The sequence below is a fragment of the Lepidochelys olivacea genome (assembly GCF_965140295.1).
Source record: "Lepidochelys olivacea isolate rLepOli2 genome assembly, chromosome: 1".
NCBI classification, from domain to species: domain Eukaryota; kingdom Metazoa; phylum Chordata; order Testudines; family Cheloniidae; genus Lepidochelys; species Lepidochelys olivacea.
Window position 1 is genome coordinate 96,897,041 of NC_140411.1, and position 17,483 is coordinate 96,914,523.

Consider the following 17,483-nt stretch of genomic DNA (forward strand, 5'->3'; position numbering starts at 1 on the left):
AGGTATCGTTACTGTTCATGATATGGAGTGAACATTCATGTGCTGTGGTAAACAATATTTAAATAGAAGTTTCAAATTTCTATTAATTCTTTCATGCCTGGTAATTTTCACCATGATCATGCAATAATACTTATGTACTAGATTCAGCAGTCCATTAAAGCTACATTGTATAATATAAGTGTGCAAAGTGGGTGAGGATAGCCAGTGGAGAATTTCTCTTGGGTAGAGGAACTCTCCATGGACATATAGCTGGAGGAAGTGGCTCTGCTGCTTCCTGTGTTAGCTGCCCTCCTCATTATTCTAAGAGGAGGGAGTGTTTTTACCAGGGGTGGGGTATAAGCAGGGTATGGTGTGGGCAGCAAGGGGCATGCAGGAGCAGAACTCTGCTATGCCTTATCCTTAACTGGCACAAAGCCCATTATGTGGAAGTCAGAATAGATGCAGTACTTCTCCCACTACACTCAAGTAGATCTGAGTTGCCCAACTTTAGGAAAAGAGTAAATAATTCTCTCTCTAGCTAGGACAATTGATGTTGCATGAGGAGTTGTTATTATCTATGGGTTAGTGGGGTGAATAACCTGTAGGTGTGGAATGGTAGAAAGACTTTATCAGCATGAGTTTGGGATGGCTTTATTATGCCACATATAATGAAGCCATAGGAAAAATTGAAGAGCCAAGTGACTAAAAACTCTTAAGTAATTTTTTTTTGTAATATATGTGGCATATACAGAATACATGATGATGGGCTGCAGAGTTTTTTTCAGCTTGAGTTTGGGACGATCTGCATAACTCACTTCTATGTGATATGATTCACGCAAACTCATGCTGATCAAACCTTTACAAATCCACCCTCATTTACTCCCTCTGGCAGTCAAAAAAGCGAACAGGATGTTAGGAATCATTAAAAAAGGGACAGAGAATAAGATGGAGAATAACTTATTGACCTTATATAAATCCATGGTACGCCCACATCTTGAATACTGCATACAGATGTGGTCTCCTCATCTCAAAAAAGATATACTGGCATTAGAAAAGGTTCAGAGAAGGGCAACTAAAACGATTAGGGGTTCGGAACGGGTCCCATATGAGGAGAGATTAAAGAGACTTGGTCTTTTCAGCTGGGAAAAGAGGAGACTAAAGGGGAATATGCTAGAGATATATAAAATCATGAAGGGTGTGGAGAAAGTGAATAAGGAAAAGTTATTTACTTGTTCCCATAAAATAACAACTAGGGGCCACCAAATGAAATTAATGGGCAGCAGGTTTAAAACAAATAAAAGGAAGTTCTTCTTCACATAGCGCACAGTCAACCTGTGGAACTCCTTGCCTGAGGAGGTTGTGAAGGCTAGGACTATAACAGGGTTTAAAAGAGAACTAGATAAATTCATGGAGGTTAAGTCCATTAATGGCTATTAGCCAGGATGGGTAAGGAATGGTGTTCCTAGCCTCTGTTTGTCAGAGAGTGGAGATGGATGGCAGGAGAGATCACTTGATCATTACCTGTTAGGTTCACTCCCTCTGGGGCACCTGGCATTGGCCACTGTCGGCAGACAGGATACTGGGCTGGATGGACTTTGGTCTGACCCAGTATGGCCGTTTTTATGTTCTTATAATAATAAAACTGTGTTGAGAACAGCTAAAATAAAATAAAAATCTAGTTGCATTATAGTTTATGGGCAAAGAAAAGCTGTATTCATGATTTATTCTATTCCCACTTGTGTTGACTTTGGAGTAAACAGGGTCATCTTTACATTGTATGTAAGATATTCCTGCTATTATAGCAGGGGATATAATAAAGAGCAAAATCAATTGGGGGCAGGGGGGAAGTTAGCTGTCATCCCTTGGAGGAAACATGCTTCCAAACCACAAAATTACAGCCAGGTAGCCAGCAAGATGATGAAACTGCACAATGCTGAATCACAGTTTGCCTTTCACAATGCACTGGGCAAAATGTCAGTAATACACAACCCAAGAGATAGTTAAAGATTCTTCTCACAAACTGTGCTATCAAAAACCAATTGTCTAACTGTATATGGCTAGAAAATAAAATGAACCTGAATGTAGGAGAAGTGGAGCAGCTTCCAGTAGTTTAGCTAGGAAGATTCGAGAGACTCTATCCCTTTCTTTAGCTGCTGGGTAGTACTAGTATGAACAGGTTTGCTTTGGCCTCAGTTTCTGTGTCTTATTATTGAGGGCTTCCCAAGGACAATATGATCAGGGCTTCTTGTAAGTGAATGTTCCCTGTGAGACACATAATGTAGAGACTGTTAACTAATTATCGGTCTGTTTGGAAGGTATTCATTTTTTAATTGACCTCAAGGAACAAACAGAATTTGAGGGAAAATGATTTGTGTTGAAGGCAAACAGATGAGTCACTTTCTTTCATGATGGGAGGAGGTTGGTTTAACAGGATCAGGTGGACACATAAAGCTTTTTATTTAGCTGCTAAAAATTTAGAAGGATCAAGAATTGTAAGCAGGCACTGTGCATATGTCACACTGACTTTTTTTCATTCAGATATTATGTTTTATGCAAATATTGTTTCAGTCCTCTCTGAAACATTGCAATAGAATTCATTTAAATCATAATATGTTTCAGTAGGAAAGTTCAACTCTGCAATTTGAATGCCAGGTGTGCAGTTTCACCGAGGCTGCTCGTGGGGCTGTTATACCCCCACAGAGAAGATAATTGCATCAGAAGGAACTTCAAGACTGTTAGTTAGGGAACAGTCTTTGGTCCAGCACAAAATGATATTTTAATTTTTGTCACTTGAATATTGGCTGAAATGATTATAAAATGCACATTTTTTGTTTTGTTACAGTTTAGCATTTTTAAACTATTCAATAATTGCTGTTGTTAATTTTCTGCTATTTTGTTGGAATCTGTAAATGCTTATGAGTCAAACACTTCAAAGTGCTAAATATTTCCTAGGGCAAAAATAATTTCACACCATAGAAAATGAACAAAGTGCTTCATAACAATAAGCCCATCCACTTGATTTCACAATTAGTGTTTTAACATACACCTGAGAATATTGACTGGAAGAGCCTGTGTTCAGAAAGCTCTAGACTCAAACACCATTATCTCCCAAAGAAATGGAGAAGTGTTATTTAAATTCCAGTATTTACAAACCTATTTCTTATTTTTTTTTCCAGTAGGACACAACCCTGAGTTCTTTCCACATCTCAAAGAGAAAATATTCCTTCTGAGACTGAGTAGATGAAAAGTTTTTTTTGCTAAAGTATAATTTTTTCTCCTTTTGTTCTTCATCACTTTTTGTTTTATGTAAACTGAAATGTTTCCAAGGAAATTTTACATTCTTGGTAGTTTCCCCAATTTTTTTTCTTGTTTATTAGATTTGAAGGACTGATATATTTTTGGTGGCCTTGGCTTTAGTCCTCCAATTGGATCCTTGTGGACAGACCTTTGCCTTGCGTACAGCCACATTTGACAAGGGTCCACCCACGTTGACTTGATTAGCAGGATGAAGGATACTTTTTTCTTTTCTTTTTTTTTCTTTCTTTTGCATCTCTTCTGTCTTTAGTAGCCACTGCCATTTCTCAGACAGCAACTGAGTTTGAATGCCCACAGAGCACTACCATTGTGTGTCTTAACATTCATTTACTGCTGGATTTACAAAGCAGGGCACAAATATCGACTGTAAAACTCTATTAACAGCAATCATAGTATTGAATGCCTGGAGGCGGAGCAGTATGAATAGTGGAGTTTATTGTTGGCTTTTATTTATGGTGAGGGCAGAAACTATCAAAATTAACTACCTCATAAAGAATTATTATTCCTGCAATTGTAAAATAAACAGCATAATCCATAAGAAGTCTGGCTGACTTTAAATGATTTACATGAGCATGCTTCCACGTCTAATATTGTAAGCTGGGTGTTACTGATAGCTGTAGACAGGGCTTCAGAAGAACCATAATCTATTGGAGGAAATATAAATGTTAATTTTGTTTTACATAATAGTTTGCGATATGTTCAGATTGTACTCCTCCTAAAGAGTTACCATACATAGATAACGTGTGGCACTTTGATAGACTGGTAGAAGCCAATTATTCAATTTATGCAATTTTTTTAAAAAGCTCTCGTAAGCTTAAATAATTTATGGCATGTTGTGAGGACACCAGACTACTGTGTATTTGAATATAAAACAACTGCCTTGTAAATTGTTTTATTACATTCAAAGTGCCATACAAGAGGATTACCAAATTCAACTGTAACATTTTCCAGTTTGGAGGAAGTGAAGACAGGTGTGAGATTATAGCTGCAATAAAACTGAAACTGAATACTAGTAGCTGAAATTGTAGCAGGCAATTGGTTTGATTTATATAATACAAGCCACAAAAGGAGAGAGATGTAAGTCAGCAACTTTGGTTGGAAACACAGTGGTTAGATGAGTTGTAGTAGGTCACTAGGAACTGCTGAATTAATACTTGTTTGATTCCAGCATAGTGCTGGTGCAGCATAATTACATGCAGTCGAGCTTATCTATGGAGACACCATTTTCAACAAGGAAAAACTAGCCACTCATGCCCAGTGCCACTTATGCCATATAATCTTTGAGAATGTGGAACATATGGAGTTTCATAGGGCAAGAGGTGGTGCATCAGTTGTGAGCACAGTAGTAGCCTGTAAAATACTTAAGATGTGTAAATACCCAGATCAGTCATTTAAACCCCTTTCGTTAGGGTCCTGGGACACAGCATAACAAAACTGAAATGGAAAATGAGCCTGTACCAGGAAATAAGGGAAGCACAATAAAAATAGTCTCTAGAATTACTTCCAGTCTGGACAGGCTTGATATCACTGATGGGGAAAGCTTGCATAGAATCAGCAAAAACTCTTTCTTGAAGAATAATAACAAAAAATTTAGAAGAAAATGCAAAAGACGCAGAATTGTGACATAGTCTGTTTTCCTTAAAGTGAGTGAACTGGAGGTTCTGCCAAAACTTAGTACTATCAACTATGGCAAGCAGAAAAGTTAAAGAAGGAAAATAAAGATAAATGATTAAATAATTATAGACAGGACTGGGAGCGCCAACTATTACTTAGGTTGCCTGACACTTCCTATTATAAGACCCTATTTTCAGTTGTTTATAATTTTGCCAGACTTGCACCATTTGTGTTGAAATTTTCCATGCTGACTCTCTGTGTGTGTTTGTGTGTGTGTGTGTGTGTGTGTGTGTTGTGGGGAGACGGGGATTTAAGGCTGACTTAGACTGTTTTTGTTTTTTTTTTAAATTTCAGCCAAAGCAGTTCAGCCATTTCTGAGAATAAGATTAGGGGAAAATACATTGCTTTGCCTGTATTTAAAAAATGTGGGACCTGTTATTTTAAATGTTCTGGCTCCCTCATGTTTTGGGGCAGGGACTTGAAATTTGGTAGGGGGTGCCCTTTGTCTCACAGTTGTGCTTTTTGACATGTCTATGAAAAGTTACCAAATTTGGGTAAATTATAAGCATTTGAAAAATTGCAGTTTGCCCAGGCTTAGAGGATTGCTAGAGCTTAACAGCTAAAATCTGCAAAGATACTATCTTCAGTGAGCATGCTCCCGCCCCTCACAGCTTCTAGGTGTGACCGGACTGGACATGCACCATCCTGACACACTGATCATGCTCCGGTCTAGGACTATGTGGGCTAGAAAAATTTTCCTTGTCTGTAATGGTTGCTCCCAGCTGCTCTGGAGTGTGTCTGAGCACTGGAACTGAGAGTGGGGAGTCTGTCTCTCCTTTGCTGTTAATCACACACACACACACACACACACACACACACCCCAGCTGGGCCCTGGACAGTATGGAGGGGGAAGCCATCTATTAAAATACAAAGGGACACAGCTGGATCAAGGAAGAGGAAAAGGAGTGGATCAGGAAAGGGATCTGGTGAGAGGGGGAGAAACTGACTGTGAGTTGGAGAGGGAAGCCTGGGAATGGTTGGACAAGGAAACTGGGAGCAGAGGTGGGGAGGCATGGACTGGTTGGGCAGGAAGGCTGGGATAGGTTGAGTAAGGGGTTGGAACTGGGCTTGGCTGGGCATTGAGACTGGCAGTTCCTCATTAACTGAGCACTGTCCATCCTGTGCACTGAATGAGGCAGGGGTCCTTTGGAAAAAATAGGACATAACCATGTAATTAAAGACTGTGTCAAAATGCACACACACAAGGAGGCCTTAATTCTGGCATTTTCTAACTCTCGAGTACTTGATTTTGCCACCTTAATCATGTTCTTTTGCTGTCGTTTTAGTGTGTGCAATATGTAATAATGGTGCAGCCTCTTAGCACATAATGCAGCTTGATGTCGAGTTATCCACCCAGGAGCACAATGATTTCAGGGACTAAATGCTAAATGTTTTAGTTACCTTTAATATTTTGCGTGAATTTTTTTAAAAATCAGTGTTATAGAATAGGCGTTACTATCAATAGATAGTTACCTTTGGTATCATGGAGGAAAGCAGATTTTAGGGGAAAAAGCACATGTTCAAAGAACATTCTTAGATGAGATGGAGCCTACTTGAAATTAAACCAAAATGGCCGTCTTCTGTAGAGACGACTCTGATAAAAGACAGTTAGTGGGATGATTCTGCTAATATTGTGAAATTTAAGAGCCACAGATGTGTATTAAAGGCTTACAATAGACAAAGGGTAAAATTTTCAATAGCGCATAGGTGACGAAGGAGTACTTTGTCTGTTTTCAAAGCAGGGTCCATGTGACTTAGGCACTTTTGAGAAGGGGATTTTGAAATCTACATAATTTATGTGTTTTTCAATAATTTAACTTGGGTGCCTGAAGTTAGGCTCCTGAGTTCATATTAAGCATCCAATTAAATGGCCAATTTTCAAAATTTGTGAGCATCCAGCAACTCACACTGACGTAAGCAGGGAGCTGCTGTGTGCTCAGCAGTTTTGAAAATCAGGCCACTTAATTGAGTGCCTAAATACAGATTCAGTTGCCTAACAGACAGACAGTCTGTTTTGAACATCTTGGCCTGAGTGTCTCCAGCAGTGTTTTATATATAAGATTTAAGGGCTGCTTCTGTTCATTTGAAGTCGGTAAGACTCTTCCAATGACTTCAGTGAGCTTTGAATCAGGAGAATTTGAGGTAGAAAGTATGGGCTTGGGAACTTTTGCTTAACTATAATCTGGCATGTACTTTCAATATGGGAAATAAAATGAGAAAAAAATGTTTCGAAACAGAATATGAAGAATAGGGAGAGACCATTTTTAGGTCTGCACTAAGATGCGAGAAGGATGTGGAAAAAGACAGGTGAGCTAGAAGTGTTACTAATACTTGTTCTAATTTAGTGGTCATAATTGAAACCTGATGGGAAGATTCTCATAACTGGAATGTCCATTTAGATGGGTACAATATGGGGAGAGGAAGTGGATGAGTGATATTAGATATCTAGAGTTTTGATGATACCAAGGAGATCCACATTTCAACCATTAAGAAAGTAGTGGTTGAAATTATTGGGTAAAGATATAAGTAATTAAACAAATGAGAACACAGTGTCTGTTAAGGGGAAAAAATAAAAATTGGGCTGGGGGAGAGAGAGAGAGTGAGAGACAGAAAAGCGGGGGGAGGGATGGACACAAAAACAGAATGAGTTCCTGGCAGTCAAGGAGATGAGATGGGCTTTTAAAACAAATTGGTGATCGATGCAGTAATAAAGAGAAAGTAGGCCTGCAAATAAATGGGATAGAGGAAATTAATGATGATGCAAAATATCTGAAATACTGAGTTCTTTAGGCTTTGTTGTACTTTGATATTTTGAATGAAATAATGATAATATCTAGAACTGTGGCTATTCATAGTTAAGCACTGAACCCTGATTATTAGCTGATATTCAATAGAAACGACAACAAACAGGTCTGATATAAGATAAGGCCAACAAAAAACAGACATGGGGAGAAAAGAGAGGAACTGAATAAACGCTGAAGTTCATGAGAACATGGGAAAAAAGAGAGACAAAAAGAAGTAGTTGTGATGTAAAGCAAGCATAAACTATCCCCAAAGCTGGAAAGAGGAAAGTACATGTTTCTCCAGGGTTTTCAGTTGCAAACCAGAAGGCTATTGAGTCTTTTTGCATGAGGATTTTCTGACATTTGGAAAGGGGATGTCTAGCAACGTTTTCTTAATGTTACATAAGCACTTCAGATGGGCAAATCTGCTTGTAATGACAGATTTTTCAAAGTCATCTAATTTTCATTCTTCTTTCTGTTTCTGACCTCTGATAAGCAGTGAGATCATCACTAATGCCCACCACTCTTTTTTTTTGTTTGTATAGTCAGTGATGAGCTGCCAAAATCTTAACAACCGGTTCCCTCCTCATCCCACGAGGGGGTTGTGGCCCACCTCCTTCCCCTGGGGACTCCTGCCCCATCCAACCCCCTGTGTTCCTTTATGCCCCCCCCCCGGACCTCTGCCCCATCCACCCCTGTCCCCTGACTGCCCCCAGAACTGGGCAGGAGGGTCTCGTGGGCCACCGTAGTGGGTGCCCACCCTGCCCCTAAGAGCCAGAGGGACCTGCCGGGGGGCGAGGTGGGGAGTCCCAGCGGTGCTTACCTGGGGCAGCTCCCAGGAAGCATCCAGCAGGTGCCTCTGGCTCCCAGGGGCGGGGGAGCGTAGCTGGGTGGGAGCAGCAGTGGCACCTTAGGCGCTGACTCCGTGGGTGCTCTGGGGCTGGAGCACCCACGGGGAAAATTTGGTGGGTGCAGAGCACCCACCGGCAACTCCCCACCTGGCCCCAGCTCACCTCACCTCTGCTCCGCCTCCTCCCCTGAATGCATTGCCCCGCTCTGCTTCTCCACCCCTTCCCCTGGCTTCCTGCGAATCAGCTGTTTGTGTGGGAAGCTGGGAAGGGTTGAGAAGCAAGCGGCGGCTTCGCACTCAGGCCCAGGGAGGCGGAGGTGAGCTGGGGCAGGGAGCGGTTCCCCTGCGCGTCCACCCCGGGTTACCTGCTGTGGCGCGGGCGGCCCTCCTCTTGCTCCCCCGCCCATCCCAGCTCCCCTCTGCTCCGCCTCTGCCTCCCTGGGCCTGAGCGCGAAGCCGCTGCTTGCTTCTCAGCCCCCCGGCTTCCCACACGAACAGCTGATTTGTGGGAAGCCGGGGGCGGGGGTTGGGGGGCGGAGAAGCAGAGCAGGGTGGCGCGTTCAGGGGAGGAGGCGGAGGTGGAGTGGAGGTGAGCTGGGGTGGGGCAGAGAGCTGCCAGTGGGTGCCATCAGATTTTCCCCATGGGTGCTCCAGGGCTGGAGCACCCACGGAGTTGGCGCCTAAGGCACCACTTTTGTCCAGTTGTTAAATTTAGAAGCCCTTTTAGAACCAGTTGTCCCGGTTCTAGCAAACTGGTGTGAACCGGCTCCAGCTCACCACTGTGTATAGTGCCTCGCATAATGGAGTCCTGGTCCATGATTAGGGGCCTCCTTGTTATGACTGCAGTACAAATAGGTAGTCAGAGTGATGATGAAATAACCCTCCTTCAAGATGTCTCATGTCTACATTTTTTGTAAAGTTTTCAGATTTCTAAAAGAAACTTCCTCTGTGAAAACTCAGAGAAACAAATTAAATCTTTGAGGCTTATTGGGAATGTTTGCACTTCAAAACAAAAGGCTTTAAAAAAATGGAATAAAGTAAGGGCAGATTCATGTGCAACACAATGTTTGTTCTAAGCATGTGTACTTATTTTTAATACCAGAATTGTTTTAATGGTGTGATAACTAAATTATATCTCTCTTCTGAGAGCAACCCAGGGCCTGGTTCTCACTCATGCTCACAAACTTTAGGTCCTCTTTACACTCCAAAGTGGTGCAAAGTGGCTTTGGTGTAAATAATTAGGTCCCCAGTATGTATTTAGTCCTTGAGCTTTGTCCATCATCTTATTTGCATCATATAAAGGTTTGCAGAGGAATTTACTCAGGATATAGTATATGAAAAGCTAAATGTTTTCATTGCTTTACAAGAAGAGGCCTATCATTTTTCTTACTTCTCAGCAGGGAGGTGGATTTCCCTCCTTTCATACAGCCCAGGCTAAACATTTCTGACATCCAGAGTACAACATCAATTGGAAATTCACATTTCATGTAATAACAGACCATTTTAATTTCATGAGCTACAGAATTGGCTTCCACTTGGAAATTGCACTGAAGAAGGCAATATTGTCACTGCATAAAGAGAGACATCTATTGAAGTAAATAAGAGGCTTTCATTACCTTTTACGTTGCATTTCCATATAGCATAAGCATTAATTAAACCCTTCATCGCGTTCTTGCTTCAAGTGGAGCATTTGCTGTGTCTGACAAGAAATGTCATCCAAGAAAATGTGTGGAACCCAAACATTGCTATTAAAATACACTTGCTTGAGCAGAAGGGAGAAAGTGGAAAGAAAGTGTTGCTGCACTAAGGCAGTCCAACAGGCAGAAAGACACGTCAGGGAAACATCCTCTTTCTTCCCTTTTCTGCCCAGGCCAACCCTTTGTGTCTAACAGAGTATGGCAAAGCTGCCAAAATTTGTAATTCTCATATCTGAGGTTTGGTAGAGAAAAAGCTCTGAAAGCTTTATTACTGGCCTTGTCGCCAGGTATTTCTCAGGACAAATCAAATGCAAGCAACTGTCCTCGAGATTTACATAAAGGGATTCTTCAATTAAGAATCAGTTTAACCTTGAGAGAGTCTCATTTGAATTGCAAAGCTTATCAAAATGGCATTGCAAAGACAAAAGTCCCTATTTGGTAAGGAATCCAAGAATGAGGCTAAATTGTAGGTCAGATGCAAAGTGTTCCCACATTAGGACTGGATTGTCAGGGAAATGATCTTGCAGAGAGATGATTGTTTCTATATTTGATCAGTATATTTGTTCATGCACCCTCAATAAAAAGGTGTGCATTTCAGGAGCACTGTGTACATTAAGGTAATCAGAACCTGTTGCTCATTTTTGGTGAGTCCACAATATGCTTTCTCTTACTATTGCAGGGGAACATTTGAGAATCTGTCCTCAGGAGTATACATGCTGCACCACAGAAATGGAGGACAAGTTGAGCCAACAGAGCAAACTGGAGTTTGAAAACTTGGTGGAGGAAACAAGTCACTTTGTGCGCACCACCTTTGTGTCCAGGCACAAGAAGTTTGATGGTAGGTTGGGGTATAATTTGCTTATTCTTTGGAGGTTGAGAAAATGAGCCTTCAAGCCTTCAAGTTGACTTCCGGAATTGTACACGAGTCCATTATCCAGAATATATTCTGATTTTTTTTCCTTTACAATTTGATACCACTGTTGCAGTTATCATCTTAGCTAAGATAAGGGTTAACTTTATAGCTTATGCCCTTTATCAGCTCTGTGACTATTGCCTTTAATTACAGTAACATAAAGAATCAGGCAGTTGAGTGTCTGCAAACTTGGCTATTTTTTTTAAGAGAGGGAGAGAGATCGCCATAAGATACATAATTTTTCCTCTCCTAATTTCAAATGCAATTTTTAGGCTTGCAATTACATTCACTGTTGCAAGATGAACTATGGACCTTTACCCTAACCATGATTTTTGTTAGGGTAAAGCTTTTTTTTGTAGTCTATAGGCTGGCTTACTCTTTCTTCTGAGTTCCAACACTTTCCCTGTGAAGTACAGTGTCCCTCTGAGCACCCACGGCTTGCACACACATGGGAGGAATTTCACTACAAACCACTCAGGAAGTATTGAAATCTATTTCTACAAAAATTGACAGACAGATTTTTGGTTATTTTTCTTTCCATTCAGTACTATGATCTCTCCTTTCTCCAGTTTAGGAAGATCTGGGAAAGGGATCAGAGACTTGCTCTGACAATTTACCCACAGTAGTTTTCTTTAGAAATGAATGTAAAATGTTTTTTTTCCTCCCCTGTCCTTATTCTCCCATGGGCACTATTTATTAAATAAATCTTTCTCATTATAAATCACAAAGTAGTAAGTGCCAAAATAACAAGTTTAATATGTTCAATCACAACTGTGTCCGTATACACATTCATCTGAGGTCTAGATACATTTTGACTGTTTCCTTCTATGTATTTCATAATATTCATAAGTGGGCAAGACACCTCTCTCTAAGAAATGTGTGTGGCACATGCACAGAGGAGCATAACCCGCATGGCAAAGGAGAAGCAGAGTTTTCTCCGAATGTTTCTTTCCCCATGTAGAACTTCTACTGGAATGTAAGTTTTGAGGCGGGTTGGTCAATCCTGCTGAACATGGCACGGATCTGTGCATATCTGTTGTTCTTGGGACAGGATGGAAGAAAATAGAAATGTGTTAGACTGGGATTGGAAGTTTTGCTGGGGACAATGAAGGCTAATTTGTGTAACTTCATGGGGTTAGCAGGTTGAATGCTGATGCTGTGTGGGGAATTGGAAGCCAGTATCAGCAATTCTATGTACAAAGAGTGAGGATGTGTGTTGTTGTTGTTATTATTATTTTATTTTATTAGATTTTAATTTTCAATTAGGAAGCCAGACGGGGGACAGGGGAAGGTTCCACATTGAAGTTGTACAGTGAAGTGCTGGGAGAGATTGTAGCTTTTAGGATAATACTGTTTTCCTTATTCCATTAAAATTTTGCTTCACTGTGAGAAGAATGTGACTTTTTGTGATAGTTTCCCACTGTCACATGACAAGGAAGACAAGCAACCTTGGTCAGGAAAAGCTAGTGATGATGGGGGGTGAAGAGGAGCATAGTGGAAAGTTTTGGGGAGGCATATATTTCCCACTTCCTTCCTCTGATGGGAGAAGGTGGTTGTAGATTCCCTATCCCCTTCTCCCAGCCCCTATGCTGCTATAATTTACAGTGTGGAAAATGATTCTTGGAGGGAATGCTGGGAATGTGCATTCAGGTAACAGAATGATGGTGCGGTATGAATTTATTATATAATCTTTTAATTGTGTAATCTGTTGCATGTGATTTGGAGCTGACTGTGTAGAGTGCACCTTCAGGATTCTGTTTGAGTTTGTGAAAATTTAAAAGCTTCATTTTTGTATTTTAAAAATAGTCTTGGAGCACGTGCAATATTCAACGATGATTTTTTAAATAGAAGTAACAATTTAAAACCCTCAACAGCAGCTGCAGGGATTTCTTCCATTTGTGCATGGAAACCAGTATAGTCAATAGAATTTGGTGAGTTATGTGCGTTACTAAAAATGCTTGCAGATTGTCAATAGTTTGTCATAGGTTTCAGCTGATTCCTTTTCTGTACTCTTTATAATTTGATGCTTTTTTATATTACTACACTGAATAAATAAGGCTTTGGTGGATTCTCCATCACTTGAAATCTTTAAATCGAGACTAGATATCTTTCTTAAAGATGCTGTAGCTCAAACAGAAATTATGGACTTGATGCAGATATTACTAGATGAGGTTTTTTGGCCTGTTTTATGCAGGAGGTCAGACTAGATTGTAATGGTCTCTTGTGACCTTGGAATCTGTACATTTTATTATTTTTTTTAAGAGAGTGCTTGTCATTTGAAGTTCAAGTGTTGTCACTGAACAACTGAGCTTCATTTCATAGTCCTTTAATCAGATTCTGTAATTGTTCTTGAGGTATTCTTTTTATATGCAAGAAATGTTGAGTCCTCCTTGGCACTGCAGATATTCCCATGGAATAACATACCCATCAAGTAGCCTTCATCTTCACTAGAGGACTACCTGTAGTCTGTCTGGGCATTGAAGCAGTTTAAAATGATAGGGCATTCTTTATGCTGAAAGAACAATTAGATTTTTAGACTAGTTGGACCGTAAGCTCTTTGAGGCTTGGACCATCTCTCTTGTTCTTTGTTTGTACAGGGCCTAATGTGGTGGGGTCATGGTCCATGCTTGTAAGCACTACCACCTGAAACATAATAAAAATAAATAAAACAAATTGTGGGTGTTTAATGGAAGTTGCTGTCCCGTACTCGTGTGCATCAAGAGACGCACGTATCGGCAATCAAAAATACATGTGTGTTTGTGCATATGTTGAAAATTTTGGCACCAGTAAAATAAAACACATACAAAAAGTCATTAAATATAATGGAAGAGGTTTTTAGAAAAACCTGATAAATAACTTGAGCAGTGAAGTCAAGGCTGATCTTAGCCTTGTTTTAGGAAAGGAGTGGAAGAACGTAAGGGTAATATGCAAAACCTTCACTTTGCATTATGTTCCAGCTCATTTTATCAGTCTCAAAAATACCACTTCAAACACTTTACGTGAATACTAGTTTTCAGTTATAGATGGAGGTGGTAGGCCCACCTATTATAAAGATTGCCTGACACTTCCCATTAGAGGACCTTGTTTTTAGTTTCTTATAATGTTGACAAACTTTAGCCAATTGGGCTGAAATTTTCTATGCTAGGTGTCCGGTTCAGGGTTAATTATTTTGGGGAAAATTACAGCCAAAATGGTTCAGCCCTTTTCAAGAATGAGCCTGGGGCAAATGCAGTGTTTTGCCCATTTAAAATATTCTAGTGACCTTCATTTTGCATAGTTTTAGTGCCCCCATGCTTTGGAGCAGGGACTTGAAACTTAGCAGGGAGCCTGCCTTTGTGTCCCTGTAAAAATTGTGGGGAGGGATAGCTCAGTGGTTTGAGCAGTGGCCTGCTAAACCCAGGGTTGTGAGTTCAATCCTTGAGGGGGCAAGTTAGGGATCTGAGGCAAAAATAAGTCCTGCTGTGAAGGCAGGGGATTGGACTCAATGACCAAGGTCCCTTCCAGCTCTACCACATGGACCCATGCGCCCATGCACAAAAAGTTCTCTAATAGACTATGGAACTCTTATCATGAGGTAAGAAAGGTCCATGGCCAGGTAGTGTGTGGCATGCTGGGGTATAAATCTATGGTGCACTAGCTTGCCACTCAGTAACTCTTTGTATAGATAAGTCCTGAGTCTCACTATTCCTCAGCTGTCAGCAAATACCTGTGAAACTCACTGGCAAAGTGTCACACCCCCTCCCCCTTGTTGGTCACATACAGGATGACAACCTATTACTGCTATCACATACTCTTAGGGAAAGCAGCAGAGGTCTGTGTGCTGAATCTAAAGTTTCCAGCATTGCTGATGACCAATGTGAGGGACAATATGATACCACATGATGGACTTTCTGATTTTTCAGTTAAACTTTTCAAAAACCTAGGAAATTATACACACAAGTGGCCCACCCTAAATTAAAATAAACATTATTAAGGTGTCAAAGTCAAGTACTCAAAAATTAGGAAATCCCAGAATTAAGGATGCCTGGGCAACCTTAACTTAACCCACTTACCATTATTTTACCATCTTTAATCACATAATCATATACTATTTTTTTCCTCAGGACCTCTGATTCAGTTAGTGCACAGAATAGATGAACCTCACTTAATGAGCAACCTTAATACTGGCATTTACTAACTTTTGAGTGCTGGAAGTTGCAAACTTAATGTTCTTGTACTGTGTGGTTTTGTGTGTATAGTATAAAAATATCATATGATATGCATAAAATGGGTGCTAATCCTGCAATGTGTTTTGTGTGTTCGGATCTCTGAACTCTCGTATAGAACCACATTGTAATCTTATCCCAGCCCTCTGTCTCCAGTCTGCTGGGAAGCATTAAAGGCTGCCAAGCGTGATCCCAGTTACCCCAGATCCACCTGAGAGATCATTAATTTTTTCGGCCAGCTCTGTGAGCTAAGAGACTTCATGATAGCTAGAGATAGATATCTACTGCCCAAGTCTCCATACCAATGCCTCTACTGGCCTGTTGTATTGCACTGTTTTATTTGCAAGTTTCACATTTGTACAGATGATTCAGTGCTTCTTGACCCCAAAATCTTGTCCAAGGAAGAATAAGAATAGTGATCATTCTGGGCAAACTGTATTGCAAACAGATAGCAAAATATCTCTATTAGAAATAGACCTGCTAAACATTTGAAAGGTGGGATGACAGAAAATTCAAAGAACACTTGGAGTCTCAGCAGGCATGATTTTACTCTTTTAGTTCAAGGTTTTCAACAGAACCGATCCATGCAGTGATCAGGTGCTTCACATCACTAGTAATCGACAAGCAATCAAGTTCTAATTCTCAGATCCCCACTGCATACCAAAGCAGTTTAAAATATATTATGCTCCCAGAGTAGTTGTAATATTATCATCTTAATATCACCATTTCCCTTGCATGGTGGCTTTGCTGAGCAGCTGTTTCACAGACAAGCCAATTTCTTTTAAGTATTGTTCTATCAGCAGCTGAAACCAACCCGACCACAGGATTTTTTCCTGAATGTTAATGAGCAGACTAGTATCTGTTGAGTGACATTTTCTCACTAATCCTTTGAGTAACTATAGGCAAGTTACAGAAAGAATTTTATTTCAGCTAAATTGATCTGATACTGATCAAAGAAATGCTGTCTCCTCAGCCATATGAAAATCATGGAAAAGGTGTTGTTCCAATAAATGGTGGAATTGAAATGAAAAAGTGTCTGAGAACAGTTGTCAGCAGCTTTAGTGGACATGGCTAGCCTTGAGCAGAATGTGTGAGACATTTAAGAAAAATATCCCAAACAGAATAAAGAAAAAGCTTCAACTGTATCGATTTATCCCATGGAGTTATGAAGGTAGTCCCCCAGCCTCTTTTTACAGCCATAGAGACCTAGGGATCCATATACTTGATGCTATTTATATTCTTTAATGACCCTTCAGCTGGTGCTGCATATTTTGCAGGGTTAGAAAGAGGGCTATAAAGATTACCCTAAATAGCAGTTTTCAGAGTAACAGCCGTGTTAGTCTGTATTTGCAAAAAGAAAAGGAGTACTTGTGGCACCTTAGAGACTAACCAAAAACATCTTCTGTACTTTCCACAGTATGCATCCGATGAAGTGAGCTGTAGCTCACGAAAGCTTATGCTCAAATAAATTGGTTAGTCTCTAAGGTGCCACAAGTACTCCTTTTCTTTTTGCTAAATAGCAGTGTTAGTAAAAATAACTCTCTCTTTCTGTCATGTGCTGGTTATGCAAAACTTGTGTGTGAGAGCGATTTGTGCATCTCCTGGCATCCTTGGCTAAACGGCAACTCCCTGTTAGTGGATTTTGTAACTTAATGAACCTGCATTGCTAAACACACACTGCTCAAAATAAATTGATTTTTAAAAAGTTAGTATAAAATCAATATATAATTAATAATCAAATCCCTTTTCTGCGCCAGACTTCCTGTGTGATCTTGGACAAGTCACTTACTTTGTGTCTCAGTTCCCCTTCTGTAAAATGAGGATGATAACACTTCCCTACTTCACAGGGGAATTGTGAGGATAAATACACTGAAGATTGGATGCGCTCACATAGTGTGGCAACGGGGGCTATGTAAGTACTTCAGATTGATTGGGTGGGGAAAATGCTTTTTTGAGCAATTAAAAATTTTTGAATAATATTTAATCTGCCTTGAAACTCTGAATAAGAAACTTTGGGCCAAATAGGATTTTTTTTTAATGTTAAGAGAGTCACTTAGAATGAAAACA

The 17,483-nt window shown here is 40.3% G+C and overlaps 1 protein-coding gene across 2 annotated transcripts in view; it reads left to right on the forward strand.

The window, feature by feature from the left end:
* Positions 1-17,483, forward strand: part of GPC6 (glypican 6) — a 1,115,179-nt gene that overhangs the window by 321,438 nt on the left and 776,258 nt on the right. For both annotated transcript variants that reach the window (XM_084617953.1, XM_084617954.1), the window contains exon 2: positions 10,978-11,136. In XM_084617953.1, the coding sequence (XP_084474079.1) occupies positions 10,978-11,136 (159 nt within the window). The remainder of the gene's footprint in view (positions 1-10,977; positions 11,137-17,483) is intronic.